General features: G+C 37.8%; 2 protein-coding genes and 1 pseudogene across 2 annotated transcripts; all 3 read left to right on the forward strand.

Moving 5' to 3' along the window:
• Positions 1-8,809: 8,809 nt before the first annotated feature.
• Positions 8,810-13,110, forward strand: LOC113286270 (CMP-sialic acid transporter 2-like). Its single transcript, XM_026534932.1, has 15 exons — positions 8,810-9,035; positions 9,673-9,736; positions 9,853-9,916; positions 10,024-10,135; positions 10,349-10,428; positions 10,866-10,941; positions 11,034-11,134; positions 11,304-11,375; positions 11,480-11,528; positions 11,623-11,664; positions 12,156-12,277; positions 12,368-12,427; positions 12,519-12,567; positions 12,724-12,818; positions 12,926-13,110. Exons 1-15 carry the CDS (start codon positions 9,006-9,008, stop codon positions 12,975-12,977), a joined length of 1,068 nt encoding a protein of 355 aa, XP_026390717.1. The 5' UTR covers positions 8,810-9,005; the 3' UTR covers positions 12,978-13,110.
• Positions 13,111-13,974: 864 nt separating this feature from the next.
• LOC113286271 (probable inorganic phosphate transporter 1-9) lies at positions 13,975-16,436 on the forward strand. Its single transcript, XM_026534933.1, has 2 exons — positions 13,975-14,901; positions 15,345-16,436. Exons 1-2 carry the CDS (start codon positions 14,192-14,194, stop codon positions 16,354-16,356), a joined length of 1,722 nt encoding a protein of 573 aa, XP_026390718.1. The 5' UTR covers positions 13,975-14,191; the 3' UTR covers positions 16,357-16,436.
• A 372-nt stretch (positions 16,437-16,808) lies between these two features.
• Positions 16,809-25,288, forward strand: LOC113291614 (annotated as a pseudogene).
• The last annotated feature ends 52 nt before the right edge of the window (positions 25,289-25,340 follow it).

Here is a 25,340-nt window from a genome sequence, read left to right on the forward strand (position 1 = left end):
AGAACTTACAGAGTAACTGCATTGTTTTAGTAATTTGAGTGTTTTATTATGCTGGTTCCTAAAAAAAAATTGATCAGCTTACTAACAGGATATGCAGTAGACGAAGAAGACGAAAAATAACAAAAACACAACCCTTAAGCTAGGAACTGGACTAAGTAACGAAGAACAACAAAAGAATTGTACCTGCTGTTTGGAAATCATCAACATGGAGAACACCTTGTTCTTGCAATTATGGAGGCCCATTGTGGTCGTCGTCGTGTTCTTGCAACTTATCATCATCTTCATTCATACGCGGAAGGTCATCAGGTACATCATCTTCGGGCAAACCATCAATATTAGCTTCATTGATTTCTATATCTTGATAATACAAATGATTCCCTTTCAACCACCACAAAGCTTTTCGAACAAATTCTCGACGTACTGCAAATTCCTTTGTCGATCTACTACCAGTACTATTCACAATTAAAATTGCATCCAAGTCACTTGGTTTATGCGAAAGCACCTTTGCAATTTCATTCACATCCTGTACAAAGTTGATCACGTTTCATCCGTACTTGTACTGCTGTCCTTTAACTTTATACACGGACATCATCGGGTGGACACGAGCAATCAAGAGCTTCTCGAAACCAGTTAATCGAGACAACTCGTCTGGCACATCTCCTGGATCCATATTATTTTCTTCACTAAACAACAAAACTCCTCCTGGATGTTGTTTTTATATCTTTTTCACAAAAATTACAAATCCCTTTAGATGGAATATCAAGAAACTTCTTCTTGCACTCCTCACAACGACCCCATCGAATCTCATCCATCGATTTTCTGAACCTTTGAGCGTTGGATTGTATATCTTCAGAACTTGTTTGAAGCATTCTCAGACGTCGGTTCCTTCTTTGAAGATTAATCTTTGCGCGCATAACAATCCTTTGATGCATTGTACGTGATACTTCGTGTCTTCTCTGACGTACAACATGTGAAAGTGGAAAAGGTCGAAGAGGTGTTAACTGAACATCACAGGTTTTCCTGTTCATCGGTCTCTGAACTCATAGTCGACCTAAAACATAATATACAAAATTTAACAACATGAGTTTACGTGTAATAATATAAGATAACGATCACCTCTCTTCTAACTGATGCCTAACCAATGTCGCATCCCTAACAAATAGGTAACCAATGTCAAAACGATGAATAAAGTTTTTGAAAAATTACCTAAGAATTCCAATTGAGGCAGTAGCTTCGCTACATCACAGGATCCATATGTTACTGACACATCAACCAGTCCATCACAGCTCAGATTCTCTCGAGAGCTTGTTCAATTCTTGGACTTCGACGCCTTGCAAGAAGTGACTGTTGTTGCCTCAGTAATCGGTTCACACGATTTTGTGCAAGTCTTGCAGCTCTATCATTGGCTACTTCTTGCTTAGATCTAGGACTCAACATCAAATTCTTAAATACTCCCTCTGTCCATTTTTATCTGTCCTAATTTCTAATTTGGTCTGTCCATTTTTATCTGTCTGCTCTGTTTATGGACATACTTTTTCCTTAAACTATCAAATATATCCTTTCTTTTTTATAATTATAAAATCATTTTTAATATAAACTTAATTAAAAATCATAAATATCATCACCATATATAAGAAAAAAAATCCATTCAACATTTATATTAATTGTCATTCCTTTTTTAAATAAAAACATTTATGGGTAGTTACAACTAATACTTCTATTTATTTTTATATTGCCTTTTCATCTATATTATATAATTTTTAACACTAATAATTTTAATTTTGGTAATAACATAATATTAAATAGGCTAGTCAAGGGCTAGTCATGACATTTTATTGGATTTCCTTAATATCTTGACAAAGTCAAAGCGGACTCTTAATTTAGGACGGAGGGAGTATGTATTTCACAGGAATACAACAACGCACAACTTCAAATCTTCCTTCTTTCCGAGGCTGTTTACCATAAAAAAAAAAGACAGGAGCATAAACTTAAATGAATGCCTGAAGTAAGAAATTCAAGCCAACATTCAACTATAAAATAAGCAAAAATAATTGGTGAAACCACATACTTGATTGTCGTGTACCACAACCTTCCCTTTTCTCTTACGGGATGCATCACAGTCAAGGTTTTGTGGAATTTGCGGCTGCGGAGTTAACCTTTGACTTCTACGCAGTGGTACTTCTTTCCGAAGTTGTTTACCATAAAAAAACACAGAAGTATAAACTTAAATAAATGCCCGAAGTAAGAAATTCAAGCCAACATTCAACTATAAAATAAGCACAAAAAATTGGTCAAACCACAAACTTGATTGTCTTGTACAACAACCTTCCCCTTTATCTTACAAGATGCATCACAATCAAGGTATGATTACAGAACCTGTATACAGATTAAGTAGGGTTCACGTACGATCAACACAAACATGCCTAAGGAGGGTAGAAATGTCGATTTTAACTCTCTTTTATTAATTAAATAGGGTGAAGTCTTTTCAATACCATTACTTGAGGATATGGAAAGAACAAACAGAAATTCAAAAACAAACTAGAATAGTTTCTGACGCTATAACCCGACTGTGCACAACTCTTGTCTCTTTTCGAAATTCGGGCACATGAGACAAGATGCACCTTCAACACAATTAGACTATGTTCAGATGAACAATAATCTATTCACCAAAGGGTTCCTGCACGGAATTTTCAACACCCCTTTTCATAGGTTGTTTAGACCTAGTTCTTTTCTGTAGAGATCTAACTTTTTCCTTAGAAATCAACTTCTTAGGAGATGATTTAAATTTACATACCTCTGATGGATTCGACTTTAAAACAAGTTTGACCTTGTTTACTAATCGATTTGCTCTCCGTTGCAGTTTGTTGACATATCTTAGTTTATGTTTGTACTTGAAACAATAAGAGAGATCATGACCCTTAATAGTACAATAAGAACATGTCGAAGTGGAGGATGGTTCAGGCACCATAACCGAACATGCTGCTAAACATAGTGAAGTACCTGAAAGATGTGAGATACAATTTTCAGTAGACAGAGAAAAATCCATTTCATCCTCCAATGTGGTCGATGAAGTTTCTACAGGAAGAATATCAAGATTGATGTGAGTATTGCTACAATTATCAAAATTAATATTTTCGCCAAGGAGTGCTTCACTTGATTTTTCATCTTCATTCGAATCATAGTGATCAGATGTTTCATCAAGAGTTGCAGCAAGATCTTTGTTCCCAGTGTATTTTGTATGATTTGGATACTCATTAGAAAAATGACCAAAACCTTTACACTTGAAGCACTGTGGCATATCCTCATCATCGGTGTCGATAGTATCCCTGTTTTCAGGAGGAACACGATCATGAGGCTTAACTGATGATCTAGGTTTATCTCTGGTGAACTGTTTACTTCTCTCAAAAAGAAGATCTCTAAATTGTCTTGTGATCAGAGAGACTGAGTTGTCAAGATCTTCACCTGATGAATCAGTCTCAATAGGATCATCCACAGAGTTGCCAACGCTTTTACTTTTATCAGGTAGTTTAGTGTGCTTTTGTGCTTTGAATGCAATATCCTTTCCGGTTTTGGATATATGTTCATGACCAAAGATCTTTAACTTTCCAACAAGAGTATTTCTGGAAAGTGTTTCAAGGTTATTTCCCTCAACGATGGCATGTTTCTTAGAATCTTATCTAGCAGGTAGCGATCTGAGAACTTTCATCACAATGTCCTTTTCAGGAATAGTCTTACCCAACGCAAAAGACGCATTAACAATTTCAGACACTTTGTGATTAAACTCGTCAAATGAATCTTCATCAGCCATACGAAGGTTTTCCCAATCAGAATTTAGATTTTGAAGCCTGGATTTTTTCTTAGAGGTATTCCCTTAAAATACGGTTTCTAAGATATCCCAAGCATCTTTAGACGAGTGGAGTCACATGGTGCTGAAGATCTGGCATGGATGATAACATTTAATCCGTCAGAATTTTGCTTCGAAGCAAGAATCTCAAGATCATCATAATCACCAATATCCTTTGGAACAATTACACCGGCAATTGTAACTAATGTAGGATTATAGCCATTAACAATACGAACCCATGATTGAAATCTCGCGCTTGTAGAAAAGAACGTATATAAATTTTCCACCATAAGTAATTCGAGCCATGGAAGACTGGCGGTACGTTTATGGAGATAACACTTCTGTCCATAGAGTCAGATTATTACAAACACGGACTTATAAGGTCTTAACGGGTTTGCCTGCTCTGATACCAAATGAGAAAGCAGGGGTATAACAACCACACCCAATAATTCGTTCGGAAATCTGTATGGACTAAACTTTAATATAATTCCGAGAGAACCAACTTAAAAGTGAGACTCAATCAAGAAATATATCAAAGAGTTTTATCTCTCTTTCTCAATACAATCATCAAATCGAACAGATAGAAATCCGTGAGCCTGATTAATATGAGAAATAACTTGGACGGTACCAAAGACCAATGCCCAAGTGTCAATCAAGTTATATCCAACAAACAAGGTCGGATTTATCAATTGATTATACTACGCACAACCTGTGATATTTTAATTATATAAACAAATATAATGCGAAAAAAAAATAATACAGACACCAAAATTTTGTTAATGAGGAAACCGAAAATATATAAAAACCCCGGGACCTAGTCCGACTTTGAACACCACGCTGTATTAAGTTGCTACAGACACTAGTCTACTACAAGTTAACTTCGGACTGGAATGTAGTTGAGCCCTAACCAAGTCTCCCACCGATTAAGGTACAGTCGCGTTCCTTACGCCTCTAGAACCACGCCGGATTATGCGCACTTGATTACTTAACTGATCTCACCCACAATTAAGAGTTGGTACGACCCAAAGTCGAAGACTTATAAACAAACCTGTCCCACACTTATATGTCTATCCTTTATTATTCTTGTTCCGTCTTTTGATACAAGATCAACGTGAACAGGAACCAATTAATAATCCGGTCTTATATTCCCGAAGAGCAGCCTAAAAATATTAGTCACCTAAAAATAACCTAACTGATTAATAGAAGAAGTTATTGCAGAATCACAAGAGTATGATACGAAGAACCGTTGTGATTTCTTTTTATATCTTACATATCCGAGATATATCTCGAGTAAATCTTAGAGAAGATAAAGCTCAATACTATAGAACAAGTAAGATCAGAATACACAACTATAGAGAAAATAGTTGGATCTGGCTTCACGAATCCCAAATGAAGTCTTCAGGTCGTTAACCTAATAATGGTTTTGGAAAACCTAGGTTAAAGGAGAATCGACTCTAGTTTGCAACTAGGACACAGGAAAGTGTCGGGATTAGGTTTTCCAGTTGCTAGAGTTCTCCCTTATATAACCTTTCAAATCAAGATTGCTTACAATCAAATCTAAGATAGCATAGTAACAAAGAATTCAATATTCACCGTTGGATGAACTCCTGATTTAATATTCAAACTAAGTCTGCTTAGAAATTAAGCAATCAATCTCCACCGTTAGATGGTCCTAGATTGTTACACACAAATGAAATATACTAATATTTAGATATTGTTTAATCGTACCTAAACGTGTATATTGGGTTGACTCAATAACAGTTAAACGAAGTTAACCATATGAACACTTTTGTCTTAGCCGTATTCATCTAACACTTCTAGATCAAGTATGATGATCAATCAATCATGATAGATAATCAAATGAATCTAATTGTGTTTCAAATAGAGTTTTTCAATTGTTCACTATCTCATAGAAATATTCATGAACAAATTGAAAAGAAAGTTCGTAATCGTACAAAGTACTTATACAAGAATCAATTCATGAACATTAAGCCACGGTTTGCAAAGTTAATTTGCATTCCTTAAATCATAAATGTTTTAGTTCACGAGTATGAGAATCATATATAAGCGGTTTTATAACTTAACCAATGTGTTCGCAAATTGGGTACGCGAACACCAGTCCCGGACCTTGGCCTAGTCAAGCCGTTCGCAAACAACTATTCCGGACCCAACTCAGATAAACCTAGAGCTGCACAAGACCCGGTCCATATTACCTGTACCGATTATGAACTGAAAAAACCGGTCCGGAACCAATCCGTGACCGGAGTAGCCGGTACAGGGAACAGGAATAGAATAGGAGATCCGGTGTAGACCGGGACAATTACCGGTTCTTAACTTATTCCCGGCCACCCCAGACCGATTATACCCGGAATATTCTGACCATAGATTATTAGATAATCATTAATCTTAACCGTCCACTTAACATATATAATCTTAAATGACCTAAGCTCCTTTCACTCATTCTCTTCTCCGTTTCTTTTTTCTTCTTCACTTGTTCTGTCTCCACCACAGAGAGCTTCCGCCCCTACCACTCACCATTACAGCCTCCGCCACCATAATTATCACCATCTTATTCGTCTTAATGTCTTGTTCTTTACTTTTGTTTCTTCTTATATTACGACAACATTTTTATAACAGGTAAAGACCCGGTACCGGACTGGAACCGGAACGGTCTTATAGGTACAGGTACAACTCCAGGTACGAGTACAGGTACATGTCCTCAAAATGAGGTAACGGTCAACTCCAGGTACAGGTACCGGGTTCATATGAAATCCGGACTGTACCGTCCCATGTGCAGCCCTAGATAAACCCGTTTGCATACTAAGTACGCAAACAAGAGTTTCGGACCTTCTCAGGTAAATCCGTTCGCATACTAGGTACGCAAACAAGAGTTCTAGATCAACTCAGGTAACCTATCGTAGTCAGCAAACTCTAGTCAAGCAATTATACGAGGAAAAACAACTAGCCAGTTTGACTGATATTTCCACATGTTTGAAATTTACAAAATAAACTGCTTGTTAGATCCCATAGAATCAAGTATGCACGAAGTATCACAAAGATCATAATACCAGAAAGAAAAAGGTCTTATATTCTTCAATCATCAAAGTATCACCGGAACAAACAATTTGATTCTTACTAATTGTCGATCACCACAGAATGGAGTATGTTAAGGTTGGATAATTATCTATCTTCAGATATCGAATTACTAGATCTGAAATAATAAATCCTCAAACAAACTTGTTAGTAAACGGGGGCCGATGCACAAGTTGGTGAAGCCCGATTTACTATTAATCTACTAGTACTGGGCCATTATGTTTGTCGGAGGATCCATTCTTACTTTTATTCTCACATTTTGGACATTTTTTTTTATTTTATAAAACCTAAACGATAAATGATATCAAGCTAATATGTTGGAAAGATGTTGCTCTTACAATGGCCTATGTTCCTACCAAAATTGAGCACATTCCGAGACGTATAACACTACCATCTATTATTTTGAGAATTCACCGTTGAAAATTAACGAACTTTTAACCATTGAGATTGGGATTGGTATATCGTGAGGTTTTGTATTTCGGAATGCACTCATTTTTAGTAGGTATGTAGAGCTTTGTATGAAGAATGTGTTCCCAAAATATTACCTTCAAATCCACTACTGTTTAAATTTTGATTATAAAGAAAAGGTATCCAAAGTGTGAGAATAAAAATGTGGGTGTATCTTCCCTTCGAATTATATTCCCAAGAAAAGATACGAAATGGAACCGGGGTGTGTGACATCCCCTATAGTTAGGGGTGAGTGGGCGGATACGGATTTGGTAATACCTGCATTTAGTCCATTAAAATGGCGGGCTTAAGAAATATACCCGCGTCCAGTTTATTACTCGGGGATGTAATACTTGCGTGTGAGCAAATGAACCGAGTGGATGCGAGTCGATTGGCGGATTTAACTAAGGATAGGTGGATTCAACTAAGGATAATTTTTGCTTTAATTTCGTGTAATAAAAAAACGACAAAGAAGTATCAGTGAGCCAATGCTGTGATAATACCGGAGCGCTCATCATGCACCTCATTATTCCTGATTTAATTGCATATATTTACATCAACGAATTAAACTAATATTTTATATTTACCAAGTAAATTGTTACTAAAATTCAAGCAAACAACACAATTCTTCGGATAATTCCATCAACGTTCACATCTTCAGAGATTTAAAGTGTGAAGTAACATAATTGTTATTGTCTTCTTGGCCGTTGTTGTTTTCGTTATCACCGTCATTGATTACATCAAAAAAATTGATCTTTAAGTAACTCAGAAGCAATAGGCTTATTTACTGGCTTCCTTAAGCATTACATCTCAATGAACTGTTTCACTACTGAATCTTTGACTTTATTCATCAATTGAGGTTTTTTATCTGAAGTGACGTCCTTGTAAATTTTGGCGACAATGTCACATTTGTAGTAAGGAAACTCTAACATAACCGGCTCCAACATGCATATCAAGCATTGAAAAGCTTAATAATTTTTCCTTTTCAACGATGTAAGTGACCTAGCTTCTGAGAAAATTGGATCGACTATTCTTTTATTATGAACAAAAAATCTTTACTCAACTGGGTAGTTGATTACGTGCGACCTCTATAATCTGATTCTTGATCAAATCCTTTGTATACCTTTTTTCAATAGGGTGTCCATTAGATGGGTGATGCACTACCCGCGTCCAACCCGTAAACAACCAGATTTAGAAATTCAGCTACATCCAATACACAAAAATGCATGCCTGGTTTCCACCCGCTAAAATTCGGATTAAGCCGGGAGAAATCCGCGAGTATGATTATTGAGCTCAGCCCTGGCTGTATAATCCTTATAGGCCATCCTTGCTCAAAGTCCAAAGACCAAAGTAGACTTCTTCCGACTCTCTAGACTAGTAAGCCCAATTAGAAGCGCAATGTCCACCTAGTACAATGGCAGATCTAGATCGTCACCTATCGAATGCGAATGACATCTACACATACTCGAAAGAAGTAAAGGAGAAACACAGAGGTGAAAAACTCAACTTGAGTGGAATGAGAAGTTAAGAACAAAGAGGGCGGGAGTCATAAGGAGCTAAGAGAGGGAGATCTGAAAGTGATTTGATCCCCAAACCCTAAGTACTAAGGGTTTCTTAACAAATGGAGTACAGAAAAATCAAAGACGATGAGGTACTACTAATCTCGTCTTATGTATCTCTTGATTAAAAATGCTATTTTTTGATTTGTTTACTGGAACACTGTTATTAAAATGTGAAACCTAGGTTGTACGATTCAATTAGGTCTAGTTGGATTAGTATGTAGATATACCTATTCAATGCACTGGAAAACGAATAAGCTGAGTTTAGGTTCGATCCCGCCTTTCCTAGCTGACCCAATGTAAGGAGAATCCGCTCCATATCTGTAAAACTTCGAGTAAAGCTGGAAAAACGCACGCCACACTCTCAGATAATAAGTTATTAATGTCAATTTCCATGGACGACTGTAGACACCAAATGATCTTTGTGTAATTACATTGATCTTCATTTCTCTGAAAACGGCTTTGTGGATGGAAACAGATAGAAGATGGATAATGCATTTACTTGTTAGTTTCCACTTCTTGCATTTAGAAAAGTATGATAGGTTTAAGTTGTTATTTGTTACAACTGGCTTCTTGTTTTGTGGATATTTTTTGCTCCTAGAACTGATTAACTTCACTAGCGTCACTCTTAGATGCGAGGGTTTAAAGTGATCGAGTTTTGGGGATTCTTAGATTGTTTGCTCGTGTGGTTGATTATGAATATAGTTTCTAATTATAAGCTTATTCTAGGATAGGGACGCCGATTTGATTGAAGCTGATGTGGGGAGCTTGCACGGGAAATCTTTAACAGGGGGTATGTTACGTTTTCAGCAGTGCTCTACCTCGAAACTGACGAAGCATTTTTCATATTTTGTTTTGTTTATATGATTTGTCTCCTTCTAGTTAGTAAAATTTTCTATGCTATTGCAGTTTCTTTAAATAACAAGAATACATTGGGAAGTAGCTTTGGTGATCGGTCCAAGTGGAAAATCAAGTAACAGCTCTCTGGAACATTTGATAGCACCTTTTTCTTACCCATTGGATAGAATCAGTACTCTATTGATTCTCATGTCTTGATTTCTGTTGGTGTTATTCATATAGGTCAATTGTCACACTTGCGTTAACTCTCCTCACGAGTTCACAGGCAATTCTGATTGTCTGGTCTAAAAGGGCTGGGAAATATGATTACAGTGTGACGACTGCAAATTTTTCGGTGAGGTGTAATAGTAAACAGGGCCTGAATTTTGGTAGCATAGTCTTTCTTTTTTCTCCTTGTGAATTCCTTTTGATTGGATAGAGGTTCAAAAACTGGAGCAGCCTTCTTGAGATATTAACACTTCAGCAGACTAAGGATGTGTTTTCATTTTAACAAGTCTATTCCATAGAACTACCACACATCAACATTCCATTGCTTGTTTTGAATCAGGTGGAGGCATTGAAATGTGCTCTATCACTCGCAGCTCTGGCAAGAACGTGGAAAAGTGAAGGTGTCACAGAGGATAACAAGTAAATATCATCCTTAAACTCCTTGACCTAAATCGCCAATAATATGTATTTTTGATCTTGTACTTTCTTAATCTTGCATTCCTGAAAACATGAGCATGATATATTATTGAAGTGCTTAAGATTAAAGAGAAAAGGGAAGACAATGTTTTGTTCGAGATCCTTATTTTTGTATATAGTTAATATCAGTTTTCTAGCGCATATCTGTTTATTTTTACAAAATGTGCTAAATTAAGGCCTTAAACACATATGCATATTCTATCTCACCATCCAAATTAGTCCATTATATTGGGCTGTTATTGTCGTTCATTGGGGTTGAGCTGTTTGTTAAGATGTGTCAGGTAGGACCTGTTGCTCTCAACAGGTGTTAGGATTGCATCTTTTTACGCTTTTTTTTTATAGTTGGTTTGAATCACTTATCATATTGTGTTTACTGTCAGGTTGAGTACAACATTTAATGAAGTCATTTACTACCCCATTCCTGCCGCACTTTATCTTGTTAAGAATTTACTTCAGGTAATTAAGATAAGTTTTTGTTGCCTTGAATACAGACAGTAATGCTTTTCAATCATTAAGATGATATTAGTCCTGTTTATTTTGTGTGGCAGTATTACATCTTTGCCTATGTCGATGCTCCGGGTTACCAAATACTGAAGAATTTCAATATCATTAGCACCGGGGTGTTATATCGTATCATACTAAAGAAAAAGTAAGACCTTTAAACGATGGCATTACTGATGTTTGAGATTCTTGATTTTAAGTAAAAAATCTTCATAAATTTGTTACTGACGACCAAAATGAGTCTATTATCCTTTCTCCCAGGAGTTCCTGCGATTAATGAAATGCTCTGGGCATTTTGCACGAATTGTTTCTTTCAGGTTGAGTGAGATTCAGTGGGCAGCTTTTATTCTGTTATGTGCTGGTTGTACTACTGCACAACTTGATCCTTCGTAAGTGTTATATCATGTTATAGACTCTCTTCAATTCATCTTCTGGGTTTCTTCTTATACATTTATATAACATGCTATTTGTATTGATTTCATTTGCTTTGCAGTTCTGATCATGTTCTTCAAACTCCTTTCCAAGGATGGATAATGGCCATTGTGAGTTCCCACTATTTTCATGCTCTTAGTCGATGAAGGATAAACAGTTTAATTTGGGAACTAAGAGTTTGGGAATGTTGCATCCCTTTTGCAGATCATGGCACTTCTAAGTGGTTTTGCAGGGGTGTACACAGAGGTTTGTACTTTAAACTCGTCCTTTCAAGTTCTATACTATGTAATGTGTTTTTTGAAACTGCAATGTTACTTGAATCATGTAAACATTGAAAATATCAGAAGTTAACTTGGTGTAAAGCTTCCTCTAGATCCTACCTTGAAACCTCGAGTAACAAATTTTGAACTAATTGCTGCAATATAACCAATTATAAAACTAAAAAGAGCCAGTTTTAAAACAAGAAGTTAGAAATGTTCCTCGTAATCTGTAGTGGTCTGAGAAAAAAATTATAAAAAATCTTTTTGCATGGGCATGATTTACTAGAAGCTTGATTAGCCACGCATAAAATCAACAAGTCGATCCAATAAAACCTCCAAAGAATCAACAAGTCGTAAGTTTCTCCTTAAATACGTAAACTTCTATTCGTTAAGTTAAGACCTTAAGTGTGTACCAACATTCAACATCTTAGCTACAACTACTTAATTTGGTATTTATAAATTTCACTTACCATGCAGGCAATAATGAAGAAGCGTCTATCAAGAAATATCAACGTGCAGAACTTTTGGCTGTATGTCTTCGGCATGCTCTTCAATGCCATAGCAATTTTTGTTCAGGATTTCGATGCGGTCATGAACAAGTAAGTGCCAAAGGAAAAGCTGCTCCATATGGTTAACTCTCGTAATTTCTGTTTTTGTATCTTTGCAATCTCACATTTTTCTGTGTTTAGGGGATTCTTTCATGGCTACACACTAATTACTACATTAATGATTCTCAACCATGCACTAAGGTAATTGCCCCTTTTACTGGGTTTTAGACTTGATTGGTTGTATCACATTCTCGTTGGCTCCCTTTTTTAACATGAATGGTATTATATGCAGTGGTATCGCTGTATCAATGGTTATGAAGTATGCTGATAATATTGTTAAGGTAATAAAAGAGCATTACCAAACTGTTTTGTATCTATTCAGTTTTTGCTTTAAGTTTCATTACAAACTTGCTCGATCATTTGTACAATACCTGAACACCCCAATATTTTCGACTCTATCTAAGTAAGCAAAAACATTTGGTGATCGATGTTGGCAGGTCTATTCTACTTCAGTGGCAATGCTTCTCACTGCGATTGTGTCAGTGTTTCTCTTTAACTTCCATCTCTCCCTTGCATTCTTCCTTGGTTCGATGTAAGTAACCATTTCTGGTTCCTGCCCCCTTGTCCTTCGTTCATATTATATTAAGAACCGAACCTTGATAAATTTTTGTATAATATCTCTATCTATTATCATTTCAGGGTTGTATCTGTATCGGTCTATCTGCACTCCATAAGTAAGATCCAGAAATAGTTGTTTGTTGGTTAACCAATTTTAGTGTCTTTTAATGTAAAATCTGTGGAAATTCTTTTTCTGCTGTAATTCTCTGCTTGTAAGTGATTCAGTTTACATTATATTCCATTTACATTATTATTTTTTGAGGTTAGTTAGCTCAAAGCAGATGATATCTTTTAATTGTTGGCCTAGTTTTTGGGTTCATAGAAAATCAGAGAAAAGAAACAACTCGGGAGTTAAGGATGTATGGTATACCAGGTCCATCTATCTTTATTAGTTTACTCTTCAACAGCTATAACAGCTCTTGGATAATCTATGTATTTGAAGAATATATAGATATCAATATCGATAGATGCTGAAAAGATGCTGCGTATTCGAAGGAAATATATATAATTCTGCTTGGTATTGATTCCTGGTACAGTATCTGTACTATCTCATCGTCATCGTCATAATTGTTTGTTGGCTCATTATTAAATCAAGTTACTTCTAAGGAAATGTCTTTTATTAGTGGATTCAGAATTCAAATTCTATTGCTCTGTTGGGGAAGGAAGTTCAGGTTAAATTTTCTTCTCTTCTGGCAAATGAATCTAGCGAGTAGCGAACATGTAAGTCCGCACTTCGCAATCGAGAATCGCTCATCATTGACTCTGAGCTACGAAAAGCCCACCACAGTTGAGTCTAATTCAATTAGTGTCATCTTCCTCCCTTGCAGGTGCCTAGGATTGGATTCAAAAGCAAGTGCGATGATGCATAACGGATATATCTAATAGGTTAACTACAGCTACAAGGTTATTATAGGCCTATATAGCATGGTCCTGCCGTTCGGCGTTTCGGTGAGCTCGTTCTATTGGTCCTAGTTGAGTTGACTAGTCAGTTAAGGCCACACGTCTTTTTGTCATCTAAGGGTCAGAATTTATTCGCTCCTTGGAGGAACCAAAAATTTAAACTTAAAAAAATAGCTTAGCTTATTCAAAAACTATGACATACACACAGCGTCTGGCTCCACCTTGGAAAGAAAAAAGAAAGGCCAATTGCAGAACTAGTCTTCTTCTCTTTCCTTGCTTAAATAATTATTAGAACCCAAAACTAAAAACACCCCCAATTATACAAACATCAGAGAAAGTTGTCCATCAAAGAACAAACTGTTTGATAAATGATTATACTGATCAGCGACATGATTGAGTGAGGAACCTAGCTGAAGTTGCTCATTGTCTTTATTTGTCGTCATCGAGATGGCGGGTTTGAAAGTTCTGTCCGCTCTTGATTTAGCAAAAACACAATTGTACCATTTCAAAGCGATAATAATAGCAGGTATGGGTCTTTTCACTGATGCTTATGATCTCTTTTGTATTACGCCCGTCATGAAATTGATCGGTCGAGTCTACTACGAAGATCAAGATATCGAAGAATCTGTGAGAGGTGTAGTACCACCGTCAGTCGTATCCATAACAGTTGCCACCGCTCTTATTGGTACCGTCTTTGGGAAATTGGTATTTGGATATTGTGGTGATAAATGTGGTAGGAAAAGAGTCTATGGTTTCGCACTCCTCATCATGATTTTCAGCTCTATCGGTTGTGGTTTCTCAATTTGTAAGACAAGGAAATGTGTTATAACAAGTCTTTGCTTCTTTAGGTTCATGCTTGGTTTCGGTATTGGAGGGGATTACCCAATCTCAGCTACAATCATGTCTGAATTCGCTAATAAAGCCACAAGGGGTTCGTTTATTGCCACTGTTTTCTCCATGCAGGGTTTCGGGATTCTAACTAGCTCTGCTGTTACCATGATTCTCTGTGTGATTTTCAATCATGCTTCCGAGTCTAAGAACACAGTTACCCGAACGCCTGACGAAGCTGATTTATTATGGCGATTGATTTTGATGTTCGGTGCTATTCCGGCTGCTATGACGTTTTATTGGCGAATGATGATGCCTGAAACTGCCAGGTAACCAATCCACCTCAATAAACAAGGCTCTAGATTTCATTTGCATACATAATACTAGCTCATTTTGTTATTGTTTGCAATCATCTGTTTTTAGAATTTGGAACTCTGAATGCTCAGGTAAATTTCCTTTAAAAATAGTATATACTTGTTATCTGCAAGCTGGAAATGATACCTAATAAGCATTTTGTAGGCAGCTGGTATGATAGAATAATATCAACCACTTTGATTTTATAAATTATAATGAAATTTCGCACCAAGAAACTGGGTCGATGGATAACAATTTTAATCTAAAAATTTCAGCTAATAAAATTTAATTGGGAGTAATGGCCCTGCCAGAGAAAACAAATAATAAAAGCTCGATGGCTTTGAATCCAATTAAGGGAGTTAATGTAGTTAAATTTCTTGACTGCTTCTGATTAATGTGACATCATTAAACTCTGTAGGTATACTGCTTTGGTGGATCAAAATCTCAGACAAGCAGTGAAAGACATGGAAGGAGTGTTGGATATACCAATGACTGAAATCACAGAAGAACACGACTTCGTGCCCATGTCACCAACTTATGGAATTTTTTCAAGAGAATTTTTCTGGCGTCACGGACAGGATCTTTTTGCGTGTGCTTCTTCTTGGTTCCTTGTGGATGTTGTTTTCTACAGCAGCAATCTATTCCAGTCCCATGTTTACAGTGATCTTCTTCGAGATCCCCATAAACTGAATGCCTATCAGCAGGCTTATGACGTAGCGAAACTTCAAGCGATCATAGCAGTCTGTTCTACAATTCCAGGGTACTGGGCTACTGTGATTTTTATCGATCGAATTGGTAGAGTCAAAATCCAAATGCTGGGGTTCTTGGTCATGGGACTTTGTATGTTTGCTATTGGAATACCTTATTACCAATATTGGCATGATCACACAAATGCAGGGTTCTTAATCCTTTATGGACTCACATTCTTCTTTTCTAATTTTGGGCCAAACACCACAACGTTCATCGTGCCTGCCGAGCTATTTCCTGCAAGGTTTCGGTCCACTTGTCATGGGATCTCTGGTGCTATTGGAAAAATTGGTGCTATTATAGGTTCAGTGGGATTTCTATGGGCTTCTCAGAGTCAGAACGAGAAGGACGTTGACAAGGGTTATCTAAAAGGTATTGGGATGACTAATGTATTAGTGATTCTTGGTGGAATATCACTGTTAGGAATGGTCTTGACCTATTTCTTCACACGTGAAACCATGGGAAGGTCATTGGAAGAAAACGAAGTGGAATATGGAGCGTCAAACCAAACGAGTTTTATGGCATGTTTCGGGGTTGCTGACCAAACAAGTCCAGAACATCATCACCAGACTAGTTCTCATGTCCGTCCGAGCATCAGCAGTACGACTAGTAGCAGCACTAGTAATAGTACTGTTGCTATTGATCAAAGGAGAACTAGTAATCCTGCTTCTATTTTGGCTTAATTTTCATTCAAGAAATTCATGTTGTGCCCCCTTTAAGTTTAATCTAAATCTACGCGTGTATAGTGCATTCATTTATTACAATCAGAGTTTTGTAAGTTGTTATACGAGGCTAACTCCAGCTTCATACTACAAGGATATAGGCCTATGTAGCACGTGATTGTTCGTCTTTCCTTTGACTAGCTGAGATGGTATGATTGGTCCTAGTTCAGTTAGTCGGTTGGGGTCGCACGTCTTTTTGGCGTTACAGTATATTCCCTCCTTGGTAGAATCCAAGATTTAAAAACTATCTTACAGATTATTTAAAAACTATGACATTGCCTCCACATTCCAAAAGAGGAAAGAAAGGCCAATTGCAGAACTAGTCTTCTCCTCTAACCCAAAACTAATAAAAACCAAACATAAAGAGAAACTTGTCCATCAAAGGACAAACTGTTTGATTAATGATTATGCTGATCATTCTCATCATTACCAAACCTACTTCTACTTGTATCCTGAGCAACATGATTGAGTGAGGAAGCTAACTAAACTAAAGTTGTTCATTGTCTTTATTTGTCGTCGTTGACTAATCACGCTTATCTGAGAGATGGCGGGTTTAAAACTTCTGTCAACTCTTGATTCAGCAAGAACACAGTTGTACCATTTCAAAGCAATTATAATAGCAGGTATGGGTCTGTTCACCGATGCTTATGATCTCTTTTGTATTACGCCGGTCATGAAACTGATCGGACGAATCTACTACGAAGGTCAAGATATCGATGAATCTGAGAGAGGTACAATACCACCATCAGTCGTATCCATAACAGTTTCCACCGCTCTTATTGGTACCGTCTTCGGGAATTTGGTATTCGGATACTGCGGCGATAGGTTTGGTAGGAAAAGAGTCTATGGTTCAGCACTCCTAATCATGATTTTAAGCTCTATTGGTTCTGGTTTCTCAATTTGTAGGACAAGGAAATGTGTTATAACAAGTCTTTGCTTCTTTAGGTTCATGCTTGGTTTCGGTATTGGAGGGGATTATCCAATCTCAGCTACAATCATGTCTGAATTCGCTAATAAAGCGACAAGGGGTTCTTTTATTGCCACTGTTTTCTCCATGCAGGGTTTTGGGATTCTCACTAGCTCCGCTGTTACCATGCTTCTCTGTGGGATTTTCAATCGTGCTTCCGAGTCTATGAACAAAGTTGCTCAAACACCTGACGGGGCTGATTTATTATGGCGGTTGATTTTGACGTTCGGCGCTATTCCGGCTGCTATGACGTTTTATTGGCGAATGCTGATGCCTGAAACTGCCAGGTAACCCGTTTCCCTTGATGCTTTTATCTGTAAGCTGGAAAGTGATACCTAATAAACATTTTGTATTCAGCTAGTAGATAGAATTATATCAACCACTTTGATTTTATAATGAAATTTCTACCGGCAAAAAGCTTGGTGGATGCTCCTTAGACGTGCTAACTGACGGCGATATAATAATTTTAATCAGATGTTTAAGTAATAACTTGTTACTTAATTACGAGTGATGGCCCGGCAGAGAAAGCAAATTTAAAAAGGCCTCATAAATGAGTACTGTTTTGGATCAAATTAAGGGAGTTTGAATTGCTCCTTCCGTTCTTTTTTAATAGGCCAGTTTCTATAAATAAAAGTTTCAAAAAAATAGGCCAGTTTACTAATTGGGAAAGTCAAATGTTATTTTAATTTTTTGGGACCACTTTTCTCTTAACTTCTTTTGATGACAAGTGTCATGTGGACCACTTCACTTTACTTCTTTTGCTAACAAGTGTCATGGGAACTATTTCACTTCACTTCTTTTATTGACAAGTGTCATGAGGACCACTTTCAATGATTAGTTCTCTTAATTTCCTTAAATTTCGCTAAAAAAAAAACTTGCCTATTAAAAAAGAACGGAGGGAGTATTGTTTTTGAGTGATTCTGATGAACGTAACCCTGGTTATTAAAACTTTGTAGGTATACTGCATTGGTAGAACAAAATATCAGACAAGCAGTGAAAGATATGGAAAGAGTGTTGGACATACCAATGACCGAAATCACTGAACAAGACTTCGTGCCCGTGTCACCAACATATGGAATGTTTTCTAGAGAGTTTTTCTGGCGTCACGGGAAAGATCTCTTTGTATTAGGAGATACGTAGTGTTTGGGCTCAAGACTGTGTCTTGAGACCTACGTAATCGGTATGGATTCTGAGACCAAAGTGGTCAGTCCATGTAGATGATCCGTCTAAGTGAGTAGCAAACTTGAGACTCACGTAATCGGTGTCTAGGGTTTGTGTCTTGTAAAACAAGTTTGGTCTTATATAAGTTACGGCGTGATGAATGAAAAGAGAGAAAAGAAATTACCAAAAACTTGACGTGGCATCAAGAGCCAGTTGAGAATCCTAAAAGAAAACGATGGATGATGAAGTAGAATCATCAACCAAAGGAAAAAACATAGAATGTGATATGCAGAAGAAGAATCCAGTTTACCATCTAGGGTCGAGTGATGGTCCAGGCATCATCATCACGCCGATTGTCTTGAAGGGAACTAACTACGATGAATGGGCTAGAGCCATAAGAAGATCATTAATAGCTAAAAGGAAGTTTGGTTTTGTTGATGGAACAATCACAAAACCTGAAGATCGTGACCAGTTGGAAGAGTGGATTGCTGTCCAGTCAATGCTTGTTTCATGGATTAGCAACACGTTAGAATCATCGATTAGATCGAATTTGGGAGACTATGATAATGCAAACTTGCTGTGGACACAGTTGAAGAGAAGATTATGTGTTGTAAGCGGAACCAGAATCTGTCAGCTGAAGGCTTCGTTGAGTGAGTGCAAACAAAAGAAAGCAGAAGGTGTAGCTGAGTACTTTGGGAGATTGAACAAGATATGGGATGAGATGGTCACATACATGAAGGTACCTCAGTGCAAGTGTGGTAATTGCACTTGTAATATCGCAACACAGGTCAGTATGTTGAGAGAAGAAGATTTTCTGCATTATTTTTTAATTGGATTAGACTCTGTGTATAGTTCCTTGCGTGAACAACTGTTGGCTAGAGACCCGTTGCCATCAACAGATGTAGCATACCAGACAATGGTGAATTCGGAGCGTCTGCGTATAGGAGAAGTAGCTGTGTCAACAGATGTACATGACAATGTGATGGCATTCAGGGTACAATCTGATCAACGTCAGCTCAACAATACATATGATCCTAACAAGTATTGCAAGCACTGTGGCAGAGATGGACACTCAGAGGACGGGTGTTTTCAGCGTATTGGATACCCAGAATGGTGGGGAGACAGACCTAGAGGCGGAAGAGGATCTGGTCGAGGAGGTAGATCCAGTGGTAGAGGGCGTGGTGGCACTAACTTTACCAGTGGCAGAGGTGGTAGAGGACAGGGAACTTGCAATCAGGTTCGTGCGCACAACCTTAATATATCAGATGCAAGGCAGTCAGGTGGAGCGTACTCATCAGAAGGGTCAGGTTTGACCGAAGTAACAACAACACAGCTTCAACAGGTGCTTGAGTTTTTTAAACTCAAGAAAGTCCACGCCTCAGCTCCAAGGTAAGAAGAATAAAACTGTTTGGATTGTAGACACGGGAGCTACAAACCATGTCACATATAAAAGAGATGACATGATAGAGATGAAAGATATTAAGGCATGCACTATTGGACTTCCAGATGGGAAGTATGCACTTTCTGAGAAAATAGGAACCGTTATTCTTCCTGGGGGTTTGAGACTAGAGAATGTGCTTTATGTGCCTCAGATAACTTGTAACTTAATTTCAGTTACACAGCTTATTGATGAGATGAGATGTATTATCCAATGTACTAACAATTTATGTCTTATACATGACCGGTTGACGAGGAGGATGATTGGAGTGGCTGAGAGACAAGGTGGACTATATATTTTCTGTGGTGTGCCTCAAGTTGAAGTTTTTATGGCTGTGAGTGAAGATACATATAAGCTGTGGCATCGACGTATGGGACACCCTTCAGAGAAAGTTTTGCAAAATTTACAAGGAGTGAGTAGGTTAATAAAGAAGAATAATGATGCTTGTGATGTTTGTCCACGAGCAAAACATCATAGGAGTAGTTTTGCTAGCAGTCTCAGTAAATCCAGTTGTATTTTTGAGTTGGTTCATATAGATTTATGGGGTCCATATAAGACTCAGTCATCGTGTGGAGCACAATATTTTTTGACAATAGTAGATGATTTTTCAAGAGGTGTGTGGATTTATTTACTTCGAAAAAAAACTGACGTTGAACAGACATTTCTTAACTTCATTGCTCTTGTGAAACGTCAGTTTAGTAAAGAAATCAAAATTGTTAGAAGTGATAATGAAACTGAGTTTAATGCATTGCGTGGATACTTTCGAACTAATGGGATGGTGTTTGAGACATCCTGTGTCGGTACACCACAACAGAATAGAAGAGTTGAGAGAAAACGTCAACATATGATGAATGTGGCAAGAGCTTTAAGATTTCAAGCCAATTTTCCAATAAGGTTTTGGGGGGGGGGGAATGTGCGTTGACGGCTGCGTATTTAATTAGTTGTACGCCTACACCTATTCTAAATAATAAAACTCCATATGAAATTTTGTTTGGAAAACAGCCTCCATATCATCAGTTGAAGGTGTTTGGATGCTTGTGCTATGTACATGATCAAAGCAGTAAAGGTGATAAGTTCGCGAGTAGAGGAAGAAGGTGTGTCTTTCTTGGATATCCGTTTGGTAAAAAGGCATGGCAAGTATATGATTTAGACACGAGACAATTTCGGGTGTCAAGAGATGTAAAGTTTTATGAACATCAGTTTCCGTATAAGACTGATATGCATGGTGTATCAAATAAGACGGCTCAGTCGAATCCAGGTTCAACTGAGGAGATTCTGTCGAGGTCTGATACTTCATCTGAGACCGATCTGACTGGTACTTCTGATGAGACGGATCAGTCCAGTCCTGCTGCGTGTTGGAGGGATGATGAAGACAAGGAAGAAGAAGTATTAGCACCTCAAAACGATGCGATGAATCTGCCTGTTGCTTCAACTGAGACCTACGGTGCTGGTGATTCATCTGAGACCGAAGGCGCTGGTGACTCAACTGAGACTGAAGGTGCATGTGACTTAGTACACAGCGATAGTCCGAAACAACATGAAGAAAATGTTGCTCCTAGCAATGATGTAACAGTTGAAGGTGAGATGGGTAAAGGAAAGCGTCAGAAGATTCCTTCTAGTAGACTAAAATGATTTGTGACGCACACCATACGAGAAAATAGTCCACCTCATCCTCATTCCACACAATCATCATCCTCAGGTACGCCTTATCCTTTGACATATTATGTTAGTTGTGATAAATTTTCTGCTGTGCATAGGAAATATCTTGCAGCTATAACAGCTGGGTCTGAACCGCGCAACTTCAAAGAAGCTATGAAGCATCCAGGGTGGCGGAAAGCAATGGAAGCAAAAATCCGAGCATTGGAAGAACAAGGTACATGGGAATTGCAAGAATTGCTGTCGGGCAAGAAAGCCCTAGGGAGTAACTGGATCTACACAGAAAAGTATGATGAAAATGGGAAGTTGGTACAGCTAAAAGCAAGATTGGTTATCTTTGTAAATCATCAAGTTGAAGGATTGGATTACAAAGAGACATTTGCACCAGTAGCAAAAATGACATCGGTACGTACTTTTCTAGTCGTTGCAGCAGTTAAACATTGGGAAGTACATCAGATGGATGTGCATAATGCATTTCTTCATGGAGACTTGGAAGAAGAGGTGTATATGAAGATACCACCTGGATTTTCCAAAGGTAATCCTAATATGGTGTGTAAAATGAAGAAATCATTATATGGTTTAAAGCAGGCTCCTCGTTGTTGGTTTGCCAAACTATCAACAGCCTTGAAGAAATACGGTTTTCGGCAGGCATACTCAGACTACTCTCTTTTTACCATGACCAAGGGAGAAATGAAGCTTAATGTTTTGGTGACTTAGAACATATATTTTGGAGGAATGACTTCCACACAACTTGTGGAGATGAAACACTTCTATTTATATTAGAGATAAGTACATTGAGATAACAAGATATTCTAAATAAAGATAATTATCCCATGTTATTAGTCGGATCTTATTGTTGCTGACCAGACTTGGTTGTTGAGTCTTCAGATTTGTTACTTGACTGAGTTGATTGAGAGATTCCAGGGTACACCACACTACCTTCCTTAACACCCCCCTTCAAGTTGTACTGGAGTTTACGGATGTGCAACTTGTCTCTTATAAAGTGAAACCTTGTTGCAGACAAAAACCTTTGTTAAAAATATCTGCTAGTTGATCTTTTGAACTTATGAAACGAACTTGTAACTGCCCCCCTCAAACTGTTGTATGAGAAAATTGGTGTTTCTCTTCAAATTCATAATGTGAGATAATCAAAATACCTCTTCAAATGGTTGTGTGAGATAGTCGAAATACCTCTTCAATTGGTAGTATTATCTGTGTTGATTAACAGACATAGATGGTTTTGATCTGTGTTGGTTAACAAACATAGGTGTTTTTGATATGTGTTGGTGAACAGACATAAGTTGTTGATCTGTGTTGGTTAACAAATATAAGTTGTATAGGTAATGATAATGTTGTTTAACTGATTTTGAAAGAGGGTGTTGATGGGAATAGGGGATTTGAGTGTTTGGAGTGGTTGTGATGGTGGTGATCTATTTTTGGTTGTGGTGGAGGCGGCTGTTACAGCGGAAAGCGAGGGGATCGAACCCTCCTGATACCAACTTAGAAGAATGACTTCCACACAACTTGTGGAGATGAAACACTTCTATTTATATTAGAGATAAGTACATTGAGATAACAAGATATTCTAAATAAAGATAATTATCCCATGTTATTAATCGGATCTTATTGTTGCTGACCAGACTTGGTTGTTGAGTCTTCAGATTTGTTACTTGACTGAGTTGATTGAGAGATTCCAGGGTACACCACACTACCTTCCTTAACATGGTGTATGTAGATGATTTGATTGTTGCAGGGAATAATCTAGTGGAGATTAATAAATTTAAATCATACATGGGACAATGTTTCAAGATGAAAGATTCGGGAAAATTGAAATATTTTCTGGGCTTGGAGATAGCTCGCAGTAAACAAGGTTTTTATATATGCCAGCGGAAATATGCATTGGATATTATCATGGAAACAGGTTTATTGGGAGCAAAACCTGCAGAGTTTCCAATGGAAACTAATCATCGACTTGCTTTGGCGAAGGGATATTTGTTCAATGATGTGGAGAAGTATAGAAGACTGATTGGTAGACTGATTTATTTGTCAGTGACCAGACCCGATCTTACTTACTCAGTGCATACGCTGTCACAGTTTATGCAACAACCGAGAATAGAGCATTGGGACGCAACACTTCATGTGGTTAGATATTTGATGAAGAATCCTGGGCAAGGTATTTTGTTGCGTTCTGATAGTACTCTAAGTTTACATGGGTGGTGTGACTCGGATTGGGCAAGTTTTCCTTTGACTAGACGTTCGTTGACAGGATGGTTTGTTCTCCTTGGGAATTCACCGGTGTCTTAGAAGACAAAGAAGCAACAAACTGTTTCTCGGAGTTCCGCTGAAGCAGAATACAGGTCCATGGCGGCAGCTACATGTGAGTTGAAGTGGTTGAAACAATTACTTGGTGATTTGGGGGTTCGTCATACGCATGGAATGAAGCTCCTTTGTGATAGTCAGTCAGCATTATACATTGCTCAGAATCCAGTTTTTCATGAACGAATCAAACATATAGAGGTGGACTGTCATGTTGTCAGGGATGCTATAATAAAGAAGATTATATCACCTTCTTACACTCCTACGGTGGTGCAATTGGCAGATATCTTCACCAAATCCTTAGGGAAAGCACAATTTCAAGGTCTTTTGTCCAAGATGGGCATTTGTGACCTGCATGCTCCGTCTTGAGAGGGGTATTAGGAGATACGTAGTGTTTGGGCTCAAGACTGTGTCTTGAGACCTACGTAATCAGTCTGGATTCTGAGACCAAAGTGGTCAGTCCATGTAGATGGTCCGTCTAAGTGAGTAGCAAACTTGAGACTCACGTAATCGGTGTCTAGGGTTTGTGTCTTGTAAAACAAGTCTGGTCTTATATAAGTTACGGCGTGATGAATGAAAAGAGAGAAAAGAAATTACCAAAAACTTGACACTTTGCTTGTGCTTCTTCTTGGTTCCTTGTGGATGGTGTTTTCTACAGCAGCAATCTGTTCCAGTCCCATGTTTACAGTGACCTGCTTCGGGATCCCTTAAAGCTGAATGCCTATCAGCAAGCTTATGACGTAGCAAAACTTCAAGCGATCATAGCAGTTTGTTCTACAATTCCAGGGTATTGGGCTACTGTGATTTTTATTGATCGAATTGGTAGAGTTAAAATCCAAATGGTGGGGTTCTTGGTAATGGGAATTTGTATGTTTGCTATTGGTATACCCTATTACCAATATTGGAATGATCATACAAATGCAGGGTTCTTAATCCTTTATGGACTCACATTCTTCTTCTCTAATTTTGGGCCAAACACCACAACATTCATTGTACCTGTAGAGCTATTTCCTGCAAGGTTTCGATCCACTTGCCATGGGATCTCTGGTGCAGCTGGAAAAATTGGTGCTATCATAGGTTCAGTGGGATTTTTGTGGGCTTCTCAGAGTCAGAATGAGAAGGAAGTTGAAAAGGGTTATCAGAAAGGTATTGGGATGACTAATGTACTAGTGATTCTTGGTGGAATATCACTGTTAGGAATGGTCTTGACCTATTTCTTCACAGTTGAAACCATGGGAAGGTCATTAGAAGAAAATGAGGTGGAATATGGATCGTCTAACCAAACGAGTTTTATGGCATGCTTTAGAGGTGCTGACCAAACAAGTCCTGAAGGACCTGAATCACCAACATCCTAATTCTCATGTCCGTTAGAGTATCAGCAGTTCCACTAGTAGTAGCACTACTGTT

The sequence above is a fragment of the Papaver somniferum genome, chromosome 6 (genome assembly GCF_003573695.1).
Source record: "Papaver somniferum cultivar HN1 chromosome 6, ASM357369v1, whole genome shotgun sequence".
NCBI classification, from domain to species: domain Eukaryota; kingdom Viridiplantae; phylum Streptophyta; class Magnoliopsida; order Ranunculales; family Papaveraceae; genus Papaver; species Papaver somniferum.

Bases quoted from the DNA above. Each gene is read 5' to 3' on its own strand.
- LOC113286270 (XM_026534932.1), top strand. From the start codon at position 9,006: ATGGAGTACAGAAAAATCAAAGACGATGAG. The intron at 11,376-11,479 runs GTAAGTGTTATA...TTTGCTTTGCAG, and splicing joins ACTGCACAACTTGATCCTTC to TTCTGATCATGTTCTTCAAA. The intron at 11,665-12,155 runs GTTTGTACTTTA...CTTACCATGCAG, and splicing joins TTGCAGGGGTGTACACAGAG to GCAATAATGAAGAAGCGTCT.
- LOC113286271 (XM_026534933.1), top strand. From the start codon at position 14,192: ATGGCGGGTTTGAAAGTTCTGTCCGCTCTTGATTTAGCAAAAACACAA. The intron at 14,902-15,344 runs GTAACCAATCCA...TAAACTCTGTAG, and splicing joins ATGATGCCTGAAACTGCCAG to GTATACTGCTTTGGTGGATC.